This window comes from Oxyura jamaicensis, chromosome 10 (assembly GCF_011077185.1).
Source record: "Oxyura jamaicensis isolate SHBP4307 breed ruddy duck chromosome 10, BPBGC_Ojam_1.0, whole genome shotgun sequence".
NCBI classification, from domain to species: domain Eukaryota; kingdom Metazoa; phylum Chordata; class Aves; order Anseriformes; family Anatidae; genus Oxyura; species Oxyura jamaicensis.
This window is the reverse complement of record NC_048902.1, coordinates 9,404,698-9,420,952: the sequence shown is the minus strand read 5'-3', so window position 1 is coordinate 9,420,952 and position 16,255 is coordinate 9,404,698. Positions and strand designations below refer to the sequence as shown.

At 60.1% G+C, this 16,255-nt stretch overlaps 2 protein-coding genes across 2 annotated transcripts; one reads left to right on the top strand and one right to left on the bottom strand.

Moving 5' to 3' along the window:
• Positions 1 to 8,139, top strand: LOXL1 (lysyl oxidase like 1). The gene is made up of 7 exons (XM_035336160.1): positions 1 to 1,350; positions 5,729 to 5,837; positions 6,346 to 6,483; positions 6,786 to 6,942; positions 7,037 to 7,132; positions 7,242 to 7,357; positions 7,654 to 8,139. Exons 1-7 carry the CDS (start codon positions 249 to 251, stop codon positions 7,658 to 7,660), a joined length of 1,725 nt encoding a protein of 574 aa, XP_035192051.1. The 5' UTR covers positions 1 to 248; the 3' UTR covers positions 7,661 to 8,139.
• A 2,174-nt stretch (positions 8,140 to 10,313) lies between these two features.
• Positions 10,314 to 14,346, bottom strand: LOC118172172. Its single transcript, XM_035335933.1, has 12 exons — positions 13,530 to 14,346; positions 13,368 to 13,426; positions 13,127 to 13,275; positions 12,689 to 12,783; positions 12,475 to 12,533; positions 12,207 to 12,343; positions 12,008 to 12,132; positions 11,751 to 11,809; positions 11,335 to 11,489; positions 11,147 to 11,255; positions 10,770 to 10,890; positions 10,314 to 10,519 (listed from the first exon to the last, which is right to left on the bottom strand). The coding sequence occupies exons 1-12, from the start codon at positions 14,052 to 14,054 to the stop codon at positions 10,475 to 10,477; spliced, it is 1,638 nt and encodes a 545-aa protein (XP_035191824.1). The 5' UTR covers positions 14,055 to 14,346; the 3' UTR covers positions 10,314 to 10,474.
• Between the last annotated feature and the right edge of the window lie 1,909 nt (positions 14,347 to 16,255).

Here is a 16,255-nt window from a genome sequence, read left to right as displayed (position 1 = left end):
AGCCCCCCCTCCCCGCAGCCGAGCCGATCCCAACTCCCAGCTTCGGGGGGGGGGGCTGCTCGGGGGCCCCCCCGTCCCCAACCCCCCCCTCCCCGGCGGCGGGGCGGGGGCGGAGGAGGCGCCTGGCAGCCGGCGGCCGCCCCCCAGCTCCGGCTGCCCCGCAGCGAGCCGAGCCGAGCCGAGCCGGGCCGGGCGGGGATGGGCAGGAGCAGCCGCCCGGGGGCCGGGGGCCGGTAGCGGGGGAGGCGATGGGGGGCCGGGGGGCTTGGTGGGGGCTGTGGGCAGCGCTGGGCTGCGGCTTGTGGCTGCTGGCCGGGGGGCAGGATGCCGCCGGGAGGGCCGGGGAGCCCTGGAGGCAGCTGATCCGCTGGGAGAACAACGGGCGGGTGTACAGCCTGCTCAACACCGGCGCCGAGTACGTGCCTCCGGGGGGCGAGAGGCCCGGGGGGGCCCGGCTGCTGCTGGCCGACGAGGCTCCCGGGCGCGGAAGCCGGAGGCAGGCGCCTCCTCCGCCCCGCCTGGGCTCCGAGACGGTGCGGGGCCACACTCGGCACCCCTTCGGCTTCGGGCAGGTGCCCGACAACTGGAGGGACGGGCCGGTGGGCGACGGCGCGGGCTCGCCGCGCTTGAGGCCGGCCGGCCGCCAGCGCCAGCCTTCCTCATCCTCCTCGTCCTCCTCCTCTTCCTCCTCCTCCTCGTCCTTCGCCTACGCGGCCTTCGGGCAGCCGGTGTACCCCCAGCCGCCCTTCCCGCAGCCCCCCTTCGAGCCCTACGAGGCGGCCCCGCGGGCATCCTACGACGAGGCGTACGCCTACTACCGCGCCACGGGCACCGGCGGGGCGGCCGTGGCCTCGGCGGCGGCAGGGGCCAGCGTGGTGTACCCCTTCCAGCCTCGAGCGCGCTACGAGGACTACGGGGAGGAGCAGAGCCCCTACAGAGCTCAGGGCTACTACCCCGAGCGGCCTTATGCCCCTCAACCGGCCGACGGCTTGGACCGGAGGTACTCCCACAGCTTGTACCACAACGCCGGGGCCGGCACGGAGCAGGGCGGCGCGGACTCCTTCGGCCTCGACCAACGCGGCGTGGCCTCCACGGATAACCTCCAAGCGCCCGTTGGCTCGCCGCAGGCGGGCGGGATGGCATACGGGAGCCAGTACCAGCCCCACGAGCCGCAGCCACCTTTCGGGGTGGTGATGGAGCCCTACGGGGCCCCCCGCCCCGAGCCCTATGTGCCCCCTCGCCCCGAGCCCTACGTGCCCGCCCGCAGCCCCGAGGTGCCGCAAGCCGTCCCCGACAGCCAGGCGCGGCTCAGCGTGGGGAGTGTCTACAGGCCCAGCCAAGGAGGACGGGGTGAGTTTTGGGGGGTCCTGAGGTGGGACAGTGCCCCCGGTGCCCCCTCGCCCTTTGGGGATGGCAGCCCTGAGCTCGTGGCATCGGGGTCCGGTGGTGGGTGCACCCCAGGGGATGCTGGCACAGGGGTTGTGGGGCTGGGGATGCTGGAGACATCGTGTGGTTTGGGGAGGGTGTTTTGGGGTGGGGTGGGGGTGATGTGAAGGGACAGGGACAGGTCCCACTGGGGGCCAGGTGTGGGGTGGGTCTGAGCTGTGTCCTGGGTCCTCCATTGGATATGTGACACTTGTGGGGTGGTTGTGTGCCATGTCCTGGGTCATCCTGCATCCGTAGGGGTTGTGTGCCGTGAGATAGGAACATGAAGTGCTTGTGGGGTGGCTGTGTGCCATGTCTCGGGTCCTCCTGCATCCATGGGGTGGATATGTGCCATGGGATGGGGAGATGTTGCGCTTGTAGGGTGGTTGTGTACCATGTCCCAGGTCCTCCTGCATCCATGGGGTAGATTTTTGCTACGGGATAGGGACTCACTGTGCTTGTGGGGTGGTTGTGTGCTGTGTTAGGGGTCCTTCTGTGTTCATGGGGTAGTTGTGTGCCATGTCCCAGTTTCTCCCGAGTCCATGGGGTGGATGTGTGCCATGGGATGAGAACGCACAGTGTTTATGGGGTGGGTTTGTGCCGTGTCCCCACTCATCCTGCCTCCATGAGGTGGCTGCATGCTGTGTGCTCCGTGCATGGCTCCGTGCTACCTCACTCAGGACCATTTCCCTGATGCCCCCACCCAGCTCTGCCATCCCTGTCCCTCGAGGGAGACGTGCAGCAGAGGTCACAGCAGGGCCGCCATGGCTCCGTGCCCTACTGACCCGACACCGGTGCAATCCTGTGGCTTTTGGCTGAGGGTTGCTGAAATTTGAGGCAGGGCTGGAGGGCACAAAGAGCAGCAGCCTGGGGGATCTGATCTGTGCCTTTCCCCTGGGAACCCCTCCTCAGCTGGAGCCTCTGACCCACTGACCCCACAACCCATCCGGCCCCATCCCTGCTTTCTGGGAAAAGCCCCACTGCCTGGCCCCGTTGCGTGCAAGCGAGCGAGCACAGCGCGAGCTGCCAGCCCAGGTCAGCAGGAGGTCTCGCAGGAGAAGTGTGGGAAAGGGATTTGGGGATGGAGTTTGTGCCGAGGGGACCTCTGCCCCCCGGTGTTGGAGGCTGGGGCGCAATGGGGATGGTGTCGGGGTCGAAATGGTGTTGGGATGCTTGGGGTGACTTAGCTGTGCCATGGAGGGACAGCGGGGCCACCCCTCGGGGTCACCTTGTCACCTGCAGAGCCACCCTGGGCAGGTTCCTTAATTGGGAAGGAGGCGTTTGGCAGCTGAGCCAAATGTTAATTATGCCCCTAATCTCTTCAAACACGCGTAATCCCGCCTGGCTCCGCAAGGAATGCGCGGCATTCACCGCTGCCTGGGCCGCCTTGGGGGGGTTAATTAAGCAATTAGATTGCCCCCGGCTTCCACCTGGTGGGTTGTAAGGGCGTGCGTGAGCCTTCAGCCATCCAACGGTGAGCCTCCATCCATCCTTCCAAAAGTGAGCCTCCATCCAACCAACAGTGAATCTCCAGCCGTCCATCCAAAACTGAGCCTCCATCAGTCCAAAGTGAGCCTCCATCCATCCATCCATCCATCCATCCATCCATCCATCCATCCATCCATCCAAAGTGAGCCTCCAGCCACCCAGGACCATGTCCTGGGGCCCCACGGCTGCAGGGACTGGTGCCATGGTAGGGACCGTTGGTGCTCTCCCATCTGTGCTCCTGGCTGCAGCCTCCCCGCTCCCCAGGGACCCACCTCCGCATCCCCTCCGAGCCTCGATGAGGCCTCCCCCAGTGGGTCCCTTGGCCCGACCCCTACCTGGCTCCAGTTCCTCCCACTTTGGGAGAAAGCAAGGCTGTGCCAGGGCTGGAAAATTCCAACACTGGTCCGAGGGCATGCAAGGCCTCCAGCCTCCTGGAGCTCGCCCCCCTTCAGGACCCCGTTTCGGGTGGGCAGTGCGGAACAAAGGGCCAATTTTATGGGTTTGACCTCACCTCCTTCTGGCCCAGCGCCGAGGGCTGGGGAAGTGGAGGCCAGCGGTGTCTGCGTATATCCTTGTCAGCCTGCAGTACTAAATACATGTGAACTTTCTAAAATAAAAACAACCCCAGCCCTCCTCCCCCTCCTTTTTTCTCCTGATTCACTCCAACACTTTTCTTTTTTTTTTCACTGAAAAAAAGCACGTTTGCTTTTTGCCTCTTCCTTAACGCTGTGATTTTTCTACCTGTGGGAAACATTCGAGCCCGAGAAGCAGCCGTCTCTGGGCGAAGCCGAATATTGCTGAGCAGTGAGTCAGCTCCTGCGAAGCTCAAGTTGGCCAAGACATCTGGCTGTCTTTTCAGACGGAAAGGAGGGAAAAATCCCGTTTTCGGTTGATTTTTTTTTTTTTTTGCGCCACCTCTTGCTTTTCAGCTTGCTGCTCTTGAGCTCTGTGTTGTTGTTATTTCTTCTTTTTCCTTGAAGGAAGGGTTGGGTTTGGGATGGGAGCTCCTCGCTGAGGATGCTCGGGTCAGGATGTGGCGAGCGCCGTGTGGTTTGGGCGGCAGCTCCTGCCTCCACATGGCTGGGGTGGGCTTTATTTTCCCTGGATCACCGTGTACGTGCGTGGGTCACTTAAAAACAGCTGGGCCTGGCACATTTCTCTCTACTTACCTCTGAACTACAAAAAAAAAACCACAGCCCCAAACTGCTGCCATCTCGATAATCCTGCCCATCACAGCCTTGCTGCGTCCATTTTACAGATGGGCAAACCGAGGTGATGTCGCAGTGGTTTTCGAGGTCCTTCATCCTTTGGGTCGCCTCTCCCAGGTCAGATCCCACCTTGTCCGTTGCAGAGGGTGCAGGGGGAAGGAGCCAGCCCCGCTCCCTACGCTCGGGCTTGTAACAGCGGGTTTTTTCGGCTCAGCCCCGCACACCTGCACAAACAGCGTGGCAGGGAGCAGGCTGGCTCGCTATTATTGTGATTTTCACGGTGCATGAGAAGGAAATCTTCTCTGGCAGCTCCCTGGGCAGGCTGAGAGGCAAGGGGGCGGAGGAGGAAAAACAAACATTTTCTTGCTGTGGTTGTCCCTTTTTTTGGAGGCAACAGTGGGGGGGCTGCCAGGTCTGGGCTTGCAGGAGGTGGAAAAGAGCTCGGTCAGCGGAAAGGAGGAGGATTTGGCATGGGGGGCTTGGCGTGGAGGGTGGCGGGGGCACCTTCGTACAGTAGCCTGTCTGACCGAGCTGAAACGCGGGCTGGGAAGGCGACCCTACAAAAACAGTGGGGCCGTCTGGGGCGAGCATCGCATGGGGGGGCAAAGTCCCCATTGGTGAAGGAGTCGGGTTTCTCCAGGAGCGTCCAAGAATTTATTATAAACACCGGCGCCGAGGAAGTGTTGTTTTGTGGACAAGGACAAACTCTTCTTCCCGCGGCTCACCAGCAGGACGGGCACTAAATTCGGGTGCTCACCCCAGAACATGGCTCGGCGGGGGCCTCGCTCTGTGTCTGCTGTGTTGTTTTATGGGATTTTAAGGGGGAGAAGTCCCTGCAGCCCTCCTGCCTTCCCCCTCGCCCCGCAGACCCCCCTGGGCATTACATCAGCAGTGATGACCAAGCAGCGGGGCAGGAAACGAGCTCCAATCGAGTGACGTGATCCCTCGGGGGAGGCCGGGCTGGGAAACAAGGAGGCATTGTTCTTCTTGCCCATGGAACAAAATAATAGAAATTAAATAAAATAAAACAAAATAAGGCAGAAGGCAGGAGGAAAATAAGCAACATGCTGAAAACATCCTTGGTGTAATGGGGGGAGCTGGACTGGCTCTTGTGCTGGGGATGGGAATGGGGAAGGGGATGGATATGAAGATGGGTATGAGGATGGGAAGGGTAAGGATGAGGATAAGGATGGAGATAAGAATAGGAATGGTAAGGGTGAGGATGAGGATGGATATGGATATGAAGATGGGAATGGTGAGGATGAGGATGGGATTGTGATGGGAATGGAGATGAAGACATGAAAGGTGAGGATGAGGATGGAGGTGAGGATGAGGATGAGCTAGCAAGCTCACAGGAGGCCAAGCAGAGGTGAAGCACCACTGGGAACAGAGCACAGGACAGGGCTTCGCTTTGCACAGGGTTGCAATGAGGGAAACTGGGGCACAGCGTGCCTGGAGACCATCACCCCCCAGTCCTTGTACTTCATCCCCTTGCTGGCCATATAGCGACCCTTTTGGGCCAGCACGCTGGTGGAGCTGTTGGGACCTGTGGGTGTACGCCGCCACACCGCTGTGCCACCACACAGGAGGCCGTGTGTCCCCCGCAGGTCTCCCCGACTTGGTGCCCGACCCCAACTACGTGCAGGCGTCCACCTACGTGCAGCGGGCGCACCTGTACTCGCTGCGCTGCGCCGCCGAGGAGAAGTGCCTGGCCAGGTAGGTTGGGCACCACACGGCCGGGGGTGACGGGATGGAGAGGGAGAGGGGGTTGGAAATGGTGTAAAGTGGGGGAGGGAGGGAGGGAGGTGAGGAGGAGGAAGGATGGACGGTGAAGGAGGAGGATGGGGTGAAGAACGGAAGATCAAGTATGGAGGGTGAAGGATGGAGAATGGAGGATGCAGAAGGATGGAGGGTAAAGGAAGGAGGGTAGAGGGTGGAGGATAAAAGGAGGATGGAGCATGGAGGACAGAGGATGAAGGACGGCAGATGAAGAATGAAGGAGAGAATGGGAAGGCGAAGGAGGAAGGAGAAGGAAGGACAGAGGGTGAAGGAGGAGGATGGGGGGTAAAGGATGGAAGATGAAGTTCGGAGGGTGAAGGGTGAAGGACAGAGGATGGAGGATGAAAGAGGAAGATGGAGCACAGAGGAAGAAGGATGGTGGATGAAGGAGAGGGAAAGGGAAGGGAAAGGGCAGGGCCCCACTGCCAACTTCCTCTTTCCCCAGCACCGCCTACACAGCCGAGGCCACCGACTACGACGTGCGGGTGCTCCTGCGGTTCCCGCAGCGGGTGAAGAACCAGGGCACGGCCGACTTCCTGCCCAGCCGCCCCCGGCACAGCTGGGAGTGGCACAGCTGCCACCAGTGAGTCGGGGACACCTGTGTGGCCCCCCTGTTTCTGTGTCCCCTTTCCTTCCCCCATGGTTTTGTGGCTCGTTTCACCTGCTTGCAGCCCTGAGATCTTTTTTTGGGGGGGGATCACCTGGCTTTGCCTCCTTGCTCCAGAAGCCCCCGTGGTTGTGTCACCGCTTGGCCATGGGGTGGTGTAAGCATGGGGTCACTGCGGAGCCCCTCACAGCCCCCAGAACTCACACCTGGGCTGGGGACAGGGCAATTTAGGGGGGGATGAGGGGGGCACGGTCACCCTCATGGCCTCCCGCCCCCAGGCACTACCACAGCATGGACGAGTTCAGCCACTACGACCTGCTGGATGCCACCACGGGCAGGAAGGTGGCCGAGGGCCACAAGGCCAGCTTCTGCCTGGAGGACACCACCTGCGACTTCGGCAACCTGAAGCGCTACGCCTGCACCTCCCACACCCAGGTTGGGCTCGGGATGCTCCTCGGCCGGTCGGGGTCCTCAGGGCTGGCCCCCAAGCCCATTTCCCCACCTCCCAAACCCATTTCCCTCCCCGCAGGGCTTGAGCCCAGGGTGCTACGACACCTACAACGCTGACATCGACTGCCAGTGGATCGATATCACGGATGTGCAGCCAGGGAATTACGTCCTAAAGGTGACGGAGGGGTTTTTAGGAGCAAAAATTGTCAATGTGGGGGCTCATTTCTTGGGGTTCTTCTTCCCCTTTTGCTCATTTTTCACTGTGTTTTTCCACCACTGCTTAGGTCCAAGTGAACCCCAAATACATCGTCCTGGAGTCGGACTTCACCAACAACGTGGTGCGCTGCAACATCCACTACACTGGCCGCTACGTCGCCACGACAAACTGCAAGATCTCCCAGTAAGGAGCCGTCCATCCGTCCATCTGCCAGCCTGTCCGTCTGTCCCACCGGGATCTGTCCATCCCTGGGGATGGACGAGTCTGGAGGTGGAGGGTTAATTGTTGGCATGACTTTGGGATGGGTTTGGGAAAGGGTTGGGTTGTGGGTCAATGCTTTCCTCCGTCACCCTGCTTGGGCGTTTATATTGAATTTCCCCCATTTTCACATTTAGGAGCAGAAACAGCTGCAATATGCGTTTCTCCAAAGGAATCCCTTCACCTTTTTCAGCCCCAAATCATTGTCTTTCTCCCTGCAGATCTTGAGCCGAGGGGGCTTGAAGGATGACACCTGCCCCAGCCCTACCACCGGCCACTCCTCGAGCCCAAAACCACCCCAAAAAAACTCACCCCGACCACTCCACGTGACACAAGGGAGGCGAGAGAGACTCTCTGAAATATTTTGATACTTAACTTCTCTTTAACCTGCGTCGTTTTTCCATTTCCTGATGGAAGCTGATGACAAGTTTTAGCTGGAATAAAGGGAGGGATGCTACCGGGCCGGTAGATCTCACATTTAGCAACAGCAAGCTGGGTCGTTGAACCTTTTCTGCCTTTTTTTGGGGGGTCTCCAGCAACACCACGCTCCCCACAGGATGAAAGCAGCAAAGATTTGGAGGTGCTTCCCCTGAAAATCAGGCTGCCAGTGCAGCCCTCAGGACGATGGGACATCTGGTTTATTATTATTATTTTCACCAGCTGTAAAAAAAAAAAAAAAAAAAGGCAAAAAAACCACACACCAAAAAAAAAAAAAAAAAGACTGAACCCATTAAAAACCCATTGCTTTGGGCTTTTTTATTATTTTTAATCTCTTTTGAGCAGCGCAACTGAGCTGGGGGGGGCTGGGTGGCTTGGGCAGGGGGTGCCTTTAGGGGGTGGGGTGGGCAGGGGTCCCTTGGGTATGGGGTCCTAGGGCCAGGGGCCTGTCCTGTGTCACCAGGAGCTGGTGAGTGGAGACCATGCCCAGCAGTGCCTGCAGTGGGGCCACTGCTCCCACTGGGTCTATCCCCATGCCCCTTTCCCATCCCCACATCCCATTCTCACCCACCCAGCACCCTGTGTCCTCACCCCCCGTTATATTTTCAGCACATTTTGTTCCCAGATATTTCATTTCAGCTCCATCGCTAGGTTTCCAGCCCCATCCCAGCTCCAGGGACTGCACACACCTGATGCTCCAGCTCATTTCATTACTGCCTCATTACAGCTCATGCCCTGCAGCTCAGCTCCATGTGGGCTGCTCCAGGTAAGAGATGCTCCAGCTGAGCAACATTTTCAGCTCACCCTATGCCCCAGGATTTATTTACACCCAGATCTTCATTTTCAGCTCATGCCCTGCAGTTGAGGTCCGGGTTTACATTTTTAATTCAGGCCCTGACTTTCCAGCTCCAGGCCTCCATTCAGCCCCACCCTGCATCTCAGCACCACAACACACACCAGGCAGGAGCTGCTTCAGCTCCTCGCACCGCTGGTTTTGCCCACTGTGCCCTAGTTCTACCTCCAGCTCTGTATTTTCACCTTGTGCTAGCACATGTACACTCCTCGGTAACTAGTTTTGGCTGGGTTTCACTACCACCGTGACCATTTTGGCTTAAGTCCCATGTTTCACGCCTGGATCTTTGTTTGCAGCTCGTGCCCTGCCAGCCGGCTCCAGCTCTCAGGGCTCAGCTCCGGAGGCCGCAGGTAAGAGATGCTGGGGCTTCTCCCAGCTCCAGCCATCTGATGCTGTTTTACCTTGTTTCACCACCAGCACGCTGTTTTCAGGTCATAGCCCTGTGGTCCACACCTGGATCTCTATTCTTCAGCTCATGCTGCTGTATGAATAGGGGATGATACTTATTTAATAGTATTTTGTTCCTTGTGGGCTGGGTTTCACCACCAGGATGCTGTTGTCAGTTCACGTTTTAGCTTGTGCCTGGTGTTTCCACCTTGGGTCTTCATTCTGTTTGTGACCTGTGATTTCATTGTGTGCCATTGTATAAATAGGTAAGCCTGTGCCCAGTGTTTCCTCCCTCCAGATCTTTCTTTTCAGCTTGTGCCCTGCAGTTCAGCTCCAGCCCCTTTCAGTCTGAGCTCTCCCCCGGGGCACCAGCAGAGATGCTCAGCCTGTGAGCAGCTTCTGACAAGGCCATGAACCCATCGTTGCCATAACTGGGGTATTGACATTAACCCCCACAGCTGTACACTGCATAAGTAGTGCCTGGCTAATTAATTAGGAGCTGCTTGAGCTGTGCACAAGCACTGAATAAAGAGGTGAACTTTGGCACCCTGGGGGGTGGGGGTGGGTTTTAGTTTTTAAAGCTGGTGAAACCAACACTAATAACATTATTAAACGAGATGCCCAGAGAGCCCCAATTTCTGGGGGTCAGACCACCCAAATTTCAGGGGAACACTTCCACATCTTTGTGGTTCTCATCCTCAGGGAAGCATAGTTGTGCCAGAGACACCCCAACAAAGAAGGAAAGGGTCCAAGGACCCAGCTCTAGTGCTAGACAGGAGATCTGCCTGTCCCAGGGCATCCCTCCCTTTATTCCAGCTAAAGCTTGTCATCAGCTTCCCGGAGGGAAGGGAAAAACAACACGGGTTAGAGAGAAGTTAAATATGAAAATATTTCAGAGAGTTGCTCTTGCTTTGCCTTGCCCCCCCCCCCCCCCCCCCAGTCCCCAGGGGCAGCAGCAGCTGTGATTCACCATGGGGGAAGTTCAGGGGCCCTGCTTTGCGAAGCAGCAGCCCCAGCTGTGGATGGGCAGCAGCTCCAGGCCTTCTAAGGAAGGCAGCCCTGCTGCTCAGATGATGCTCTGGAGGTTCGGGGTCAGGGCTTGGGCTTACCCAGCCCTGCTTAGCTCTTAAGGCTGTGTGAAGGGCAAGCCCCACAAACCCTGAATCCCACGTAGGAGAGGTGGAAAGAGAGGAGAGGCGGGTGTGGGGTTCTACAAACAGTTTATTAAAGCTCACCGTACAAAAAGTTACACCAGAGCCTGCATCCTTCTCAGGGGGCAGCTGGCATGCCGCAGGGAAGGGGGAGCGGGGACAGCGCTGCAGCGTTTCTCCTCGCCTCGTTCAGCCCAGCAGCTCCTTCCCTCATCAGGCTGAGTCCGTCTGCCAGCACACAGGAGCCTCCTCTGTGTCCTGAGGGACAGAGGTGGCTGCATCCCCCTCCAGGACCTGCAGCAGGGACCCCCTGCCCTTCCTCCAGCCCCAAGGGGCCTCAGGGAGCTCAGAGCCCCCCTGGATCCTGGCATCACACGGGGCCATCCCCAGCCCAGCCACCACCAAGACCCCTGAAGTGACTTCCAGAGCCCCCACAGCTACCTGGCTCCAGCTCCCACCAGAAACCACCCCCAGGGACCACCCCCACCCCCCCATAAAGGCCACTTACCTGCTCAGAGGCCACCCAGAACCCTTGGTTCTCCATCTCCAGGGTCTGTGTCCCTGCTTCGGGGTCTCTCCTGTCCCACAGGACAGCCACGTCACTCCAGCTGCCCCTCTTGGTCCTCAGGCACTGGGGAGGGGAGCACCAGGCTGCAGCCAGGCCCTGCTCACGCTGCAGCCTCCCCCACACCAGGATTTCTGGTTTTATTTTGGAGCACCCCAACCCTCGTGCAGTGCTGAGACAGCCGTGACACCTCCAGACCCCCCGAGTCCCTCTTTTATCCAGAGGAAGCACCACAGCCCTCGTGCCCACCACCCTCTGAGCTGCCACATGAGCTCCATGACCCCACCGAGGGGACAGACGGACGGACAGACGTCACCCTTACCACCAGCAAGACAATGGGCACGGTAACGATGCCGAGGACGCACACGACCATGACTGCCACTGCAGACTCAGGAAAGCCGGGAGCAGGAGGGGGCTCCAGGGTGTCCTCTGCACAGAGCCAGGGGTCAGTACCCCCTCCTGGGGGGGCCGTGGAGCCCCCCCAGCTCCCACCCCAAAGGGAGCTTACCTCCAACAGCGATGGAATAGGGGTCCACATGGAAGTCAGAGCCAGCCAAGGCTTCGTCCGGCCCCACGGCAAGAGCGAGCGCCTCCAGGACCTCCAGGCTGGTGGGAGCAGGGGGCTGGAAGAGCACATCCCCATGGCACAGCAGGGAGCCAGGCCTGGGGGGAAGGTTGGGGAGAGCTCCTGCACCAGCCAGTCCCAGCAGGGTCCCATGAGGAGGCGTTGGGATTTCCTTCCCAGCCCCCTGGGGACATCCCTTCAGTCCCAAGGATGTAAGATGCCAGCCCCCTAAGATGCCAGCCCCTGCCACAAACCCTCCTGGGCTCAAACACTCAGAGCCCAGGGATGATCCGAGACCCCTCTGGACCTGTGCCCCCCACACAGCCCCCCCACCTGGGCAGCCCCACACTCCCACTCACAGAAATCCTCTTATCACTGCCTGCAGGAAGCTCCTGTGCCCCTTTAGGGCTCTCGCCACCTGGAAGAGAGGATTTGCTCAGCAGTCCCCAGGGATTTTTATTTCCACCACCCCAGGGAGGAGACCTCCACCAGCACAGCCTCAGCGGCATCACCCAACAGGGTCCCGAGGGGCTGCTGTGGGCACCCCACAGACCCTATTCCTCCGGGGGGCTCAGCCCCCAGGAGACCCCCAGCCCCTTCCCCCAGCCATTCCTACCGCCTCTCCCAGGTCTCTGGCGAGCCCCCGGTGCTCCGCAGCGAGCGGGTCCAGGAGGCGCTCGCTGAAGCGCCTGTTGGTGACGAGGAAGGAGACGGGGTACACCCGCAGGGGCAGCCTGGCTCCTGGGGGGGCAGGACACGGGTTTTGGTGGGCAGACACGGCCACGAGCCCCACAGCCTGCAGGGACCACCCTTACCCTGCACCGAGAGCGAGCTGAGGTCCACAGAGCTGCTGGAGAGCACTGTCAGGGCTTGCAGCACGGCCACCACATCGGCGTGGACAGCCGTGTCCAGGTAGAGGTCCCCAGTGAGCTCCAGGTCCCCCCCGAGGGGTCTGTGGGGGGAGAAGGGCTCTAAGCAAGGCAGGAACATCCTGCTGGCATCCCACAGCCCGCCCAGCAGCTCATGGCTTCAGAGCCATGAAAATGGGGTTCAGGAGGGAGCTTCAGTGAGGGGTTCCCGTACCTGAGGCGGCCGATGGTGAAGTTCCTCACAGGGTAGAGGGCACTGAGAGCCCGAGTCACCTGCAGGAGGAGGAGACAGGAGCTCATCCCTCACGGGCAGCTCACCCTCAGACCCCGAGGGACCAGGAGCAGTTCCCTCGATGTTCCCCTTCCTCCTGGCCCCGCAGAGTGCCCCGCAGGGCACCGGCCCCGACAGCCCCCAAGGCTCACTGTACCTCGCTCACCAGGGGCTCTGCCCCATCCTGGCTGAGCTGGAGGGCGGTGAGAGAGATGGACAGCTTCTCCGGGTCCAGGTTCTCCAAGCTGAAGCCTGGAAGGTGTGAGAAAACCTCTGTCTGTGCCTGTTCCCCCACCTGTGTGCCCAGCCCTGAGCCCACGCTGCAGGGCAGAGGCAGTCAGTGAAGGGCAGGAGCTCTCCTGTCCATGGTGGAAGGGCTCAGGCTGCACCCGAAGCAGCTCAAGGAGGGGAACCCAGGAGTTCTGGCACCAGTACTGGGCCATGGGGGTCTCCAGCACCCTTAGCACTGCACGGTTTTGCGTGGATCAGGAGCAGGGAGGTTAAATGAGGGCCAAACCAAGAAGGTTTGGGCTCAGATCAGTGCGCAGGGAGAAGTTTGGGGGTGGCTGCCCCACTGCAGACCCTCCTGGCTTACCTCCAGACCAGACGGAGCGGGGCTCCAGCCGCCAGCTGAAGGCATCCCCTGCTCTGCTCACCCCTGTGAGCAGCGTGCGGATGAGGTGGGAGCTGCTGGGGGCATCCCCCCGGAACAACACCTCCCCGTGCACCAGCACCGAGCCGTTCCTGGGGGGGAGAGGAGCTGCTGGGACTGACCCACACTGGGGGCCAGCAGCACGCCTGGGGGGCACCCTGCCAGCAGAGCTGGCTGCACCCACCTGAACTCGAGGATGTTGGCCTGGAGGAAGGTCTCGTAGGAGGACAGCGCCTGGCCCAGCTGGAAGAGAAGCACGCGGGGATGGGGAGCTCCCGCCAGCTACAGCCAGAGTGCCCAGGGCTCCCTGCCCAAAAACCCCCCAGGGGCCTCTGCTGGCACTCACCATCAGCCTCACTTCGTCCTCCAGCTGCCTGTAGCTCCCCGAGGCCCTGCAGCTCAGAGCCTCGGTGTAAGCGATGCCCAGGAGCCTGAAGCTCAGGGGCAGGGTGTGCACAGGAGGCTGCGCCCCCACTGAGCCAGGAGCGCTCCTCGATGCGGCTTCTGCAGGGAGGGTTCCTCCTGCTGCCACCCAGCTGGTGGCCGTGGGGACATCAGAGGGGTGCCAGGAGGTGGCAGGAGAAGGGCTGGACGTGGGACGAGCATCAGGTGTGACCGCTGGTGCTGCTGGGGTCCACGATCTTGGGGCAGGGGAAGCCGGTGGGTGGGATGGGGATGGAGAGCTGGTGGTGCTGGGGGGGTGCCTGGGAGCAAGGGGGCTGGAGCTGGAAGGTGGCGCAGAGCCCAGTGGGGGTTCTGGAGGCCAAGAAGCCCCCGTAGCTGCTCCATCCTCACAGGGGGCTTTGGTGGCACCAGGAGCTGCCGAGCTCACCCCAGCAGGACCTGAGGAGCTGGGGACCCACATCCACATGGGGACAGGAGGGGCTTCAGAGGATGGAGGCAGAGCCAGGTGGGTAGGCAGTGGGGAGGGGTCAATTCGTTCCTCTGAGGTGACAGCAGGTCCCCTGAGCCCCTCCGAAGGGACCAGCACGGGCAGGTGGCTGACACCACGGGACGTGGCACTGGGAGGAGATGCAGAGACAGAGCCCAGGGACCAGTACCCCACTGGTGGGGCAGCAGGGACAGAAAGCACCAAAGCAGTGGATGTCCCCTCTGGTGGCAGGGTTGGGGACAGCCCCACAGGGGGCTGCAGGTGAGCAGCAGCAGGGTCCTCACCCACACCACCCACGGAGTGGCAGGGGACAGGGCTGGGGCTCACAGCTCGCTCCTGGCCCCCTGGGCTCCTTGCTGGGGCTCCAGGAGCTCCATGCTGGATGTCAGAGAAGCTGCTGGACGTGGGCAGGTCAGACGTGGGCACGCTGCTGTCCCCCAGCATCACAGCTCCAGTTGGTGTCCCCAGGGCCAGTACTGCAGTTCCCGTGCCATTGTTGGAGTCTTCTTTGCCGCTGGAGCAGCCCGAGGTGCCCTCAGATGCAGGTGGCTCCATCATGGGGTGGCTGCGTGAGTCCCCGTGTCCCCTCTGGGACAAGCGGCCAGGGGACGGAGCCATGAGGGAGCCCAGGCCATGGGGCAGGGCGGTGATGGACAGACAGACGGCCAGCAGCAGGATGGCCCTGCAGTGCAGCCCACCAGCAGCAGGACATGGGGCTGGAGCCATGTCCCCCTCGCTGTGAGGCATCAGGGACATGTCACCTGCAGGACACGGTGGGGCCACCCCACAGCTCTGCCGGGGAGAGCCCATGGGGACGGTGTGGCTGCAGAGGGTGCGAGAGAAATTTTAAGGGGGGCCCAAGGTGTCCCCAGGGCAGACCCCAGATCAGGACCAGCGCCCTGCCAAAGCCCCTCTTGCACAGCTTCACCCCATTACTTCTTGTCCAGCCTCCCTTCTCACCCCACACAGGCAGAAAAACCCCAAACACCCCCAAAACCCCTGCAGCAAGACCCCAAACACCCCCCAAAACACCCAAGCAGCCGCTCAGAAGAGGCCAGAAGCCCAAAGCCCCCCTTGCCCCTACCTCACAGCACCCACCAGGAAGAGGAAGCACCAAGCCCCCACCCAGGCCCTGAGCTTTTATCTCATATCCCAGCTCTGCTCCAGCTGGCCCCAATTAGCACAGGAGCCCCCGGCTCCTCATTAAGCCCTTGGCACAGCAGAGGGGCTGTGGTGACTGATCCCACAAAAAACAAACAGTGGGGTTTGGGTTGCCCGAGCGATAATTTGGGTTCCTGTATCCCCAGGAAGGTCCCATCCCGGCCACCAAGCAGAGACGGGAGCGCAGTGTTGGAAAATGAGCCAGGCCCTTTAATGAGGTGGGGCACCTCCCGACAGGCTTACAAAACATTAAATAAAGCACAGATTCCTCGATCCCTAACACCACGCTGCAGGCTTGTCACCAAACGCTGCTTTCCACATCGCCCCTTTTGCCTAAGAAAAGTTACGGGTGTGTTTTTTTTTTTTTTTTCCCATTTTTTTCCCGTTTTCTTAGTTTAAAATAAATATTCCTGTAGTGAAAAAATAATAATAATAATAATTAATAACGATAATCCTCATTTTAACTCGTTCCTCCCCTGCTGGAAACACCTGAGCACGGAGGTTGTAAGGCCCTGGGGCTGGGGAAAAGGCAGGCTGCGTGTCCGGGAGGTCGGGGGTTCCTGGGATGCCCCCAGCGTTTTGGGAGCGTTTTTGGCATTAAAAGTGTCCCAAATCTTCCTCGCAGCCTCTCTCCATCCATCCGGGGCTGAAGCTCGCACCCCAACAGCTTCGCTCCCTGCACCTTGGTCCAGCGCGGTCAGTGGGAGAAGCCAAATTCTGAAATAAAAAGACAAATATAAATTGCTATTATTATTATTATTATTATTATTATTAGAAGCTATAACATGATGGTGCCTCTTCATTAAAGCAATGCCCCTGTAATTTTTACAAAATTAATAAAAAATTGCATTTCCCCCGGCTCTACTGATGCCTTCAGTCTCTCCCTCAGGTTGTGGGGGACATCGGGGTCCCCACCACCCCAGCCCCCCCAAGCGGCCCCTCGCGTGGCCCCCCTGGCCCACCCTGAGAACGAAACCCCCCCCCCCGCAAATGCCAACAAAGAAGACAAATCCCTACAA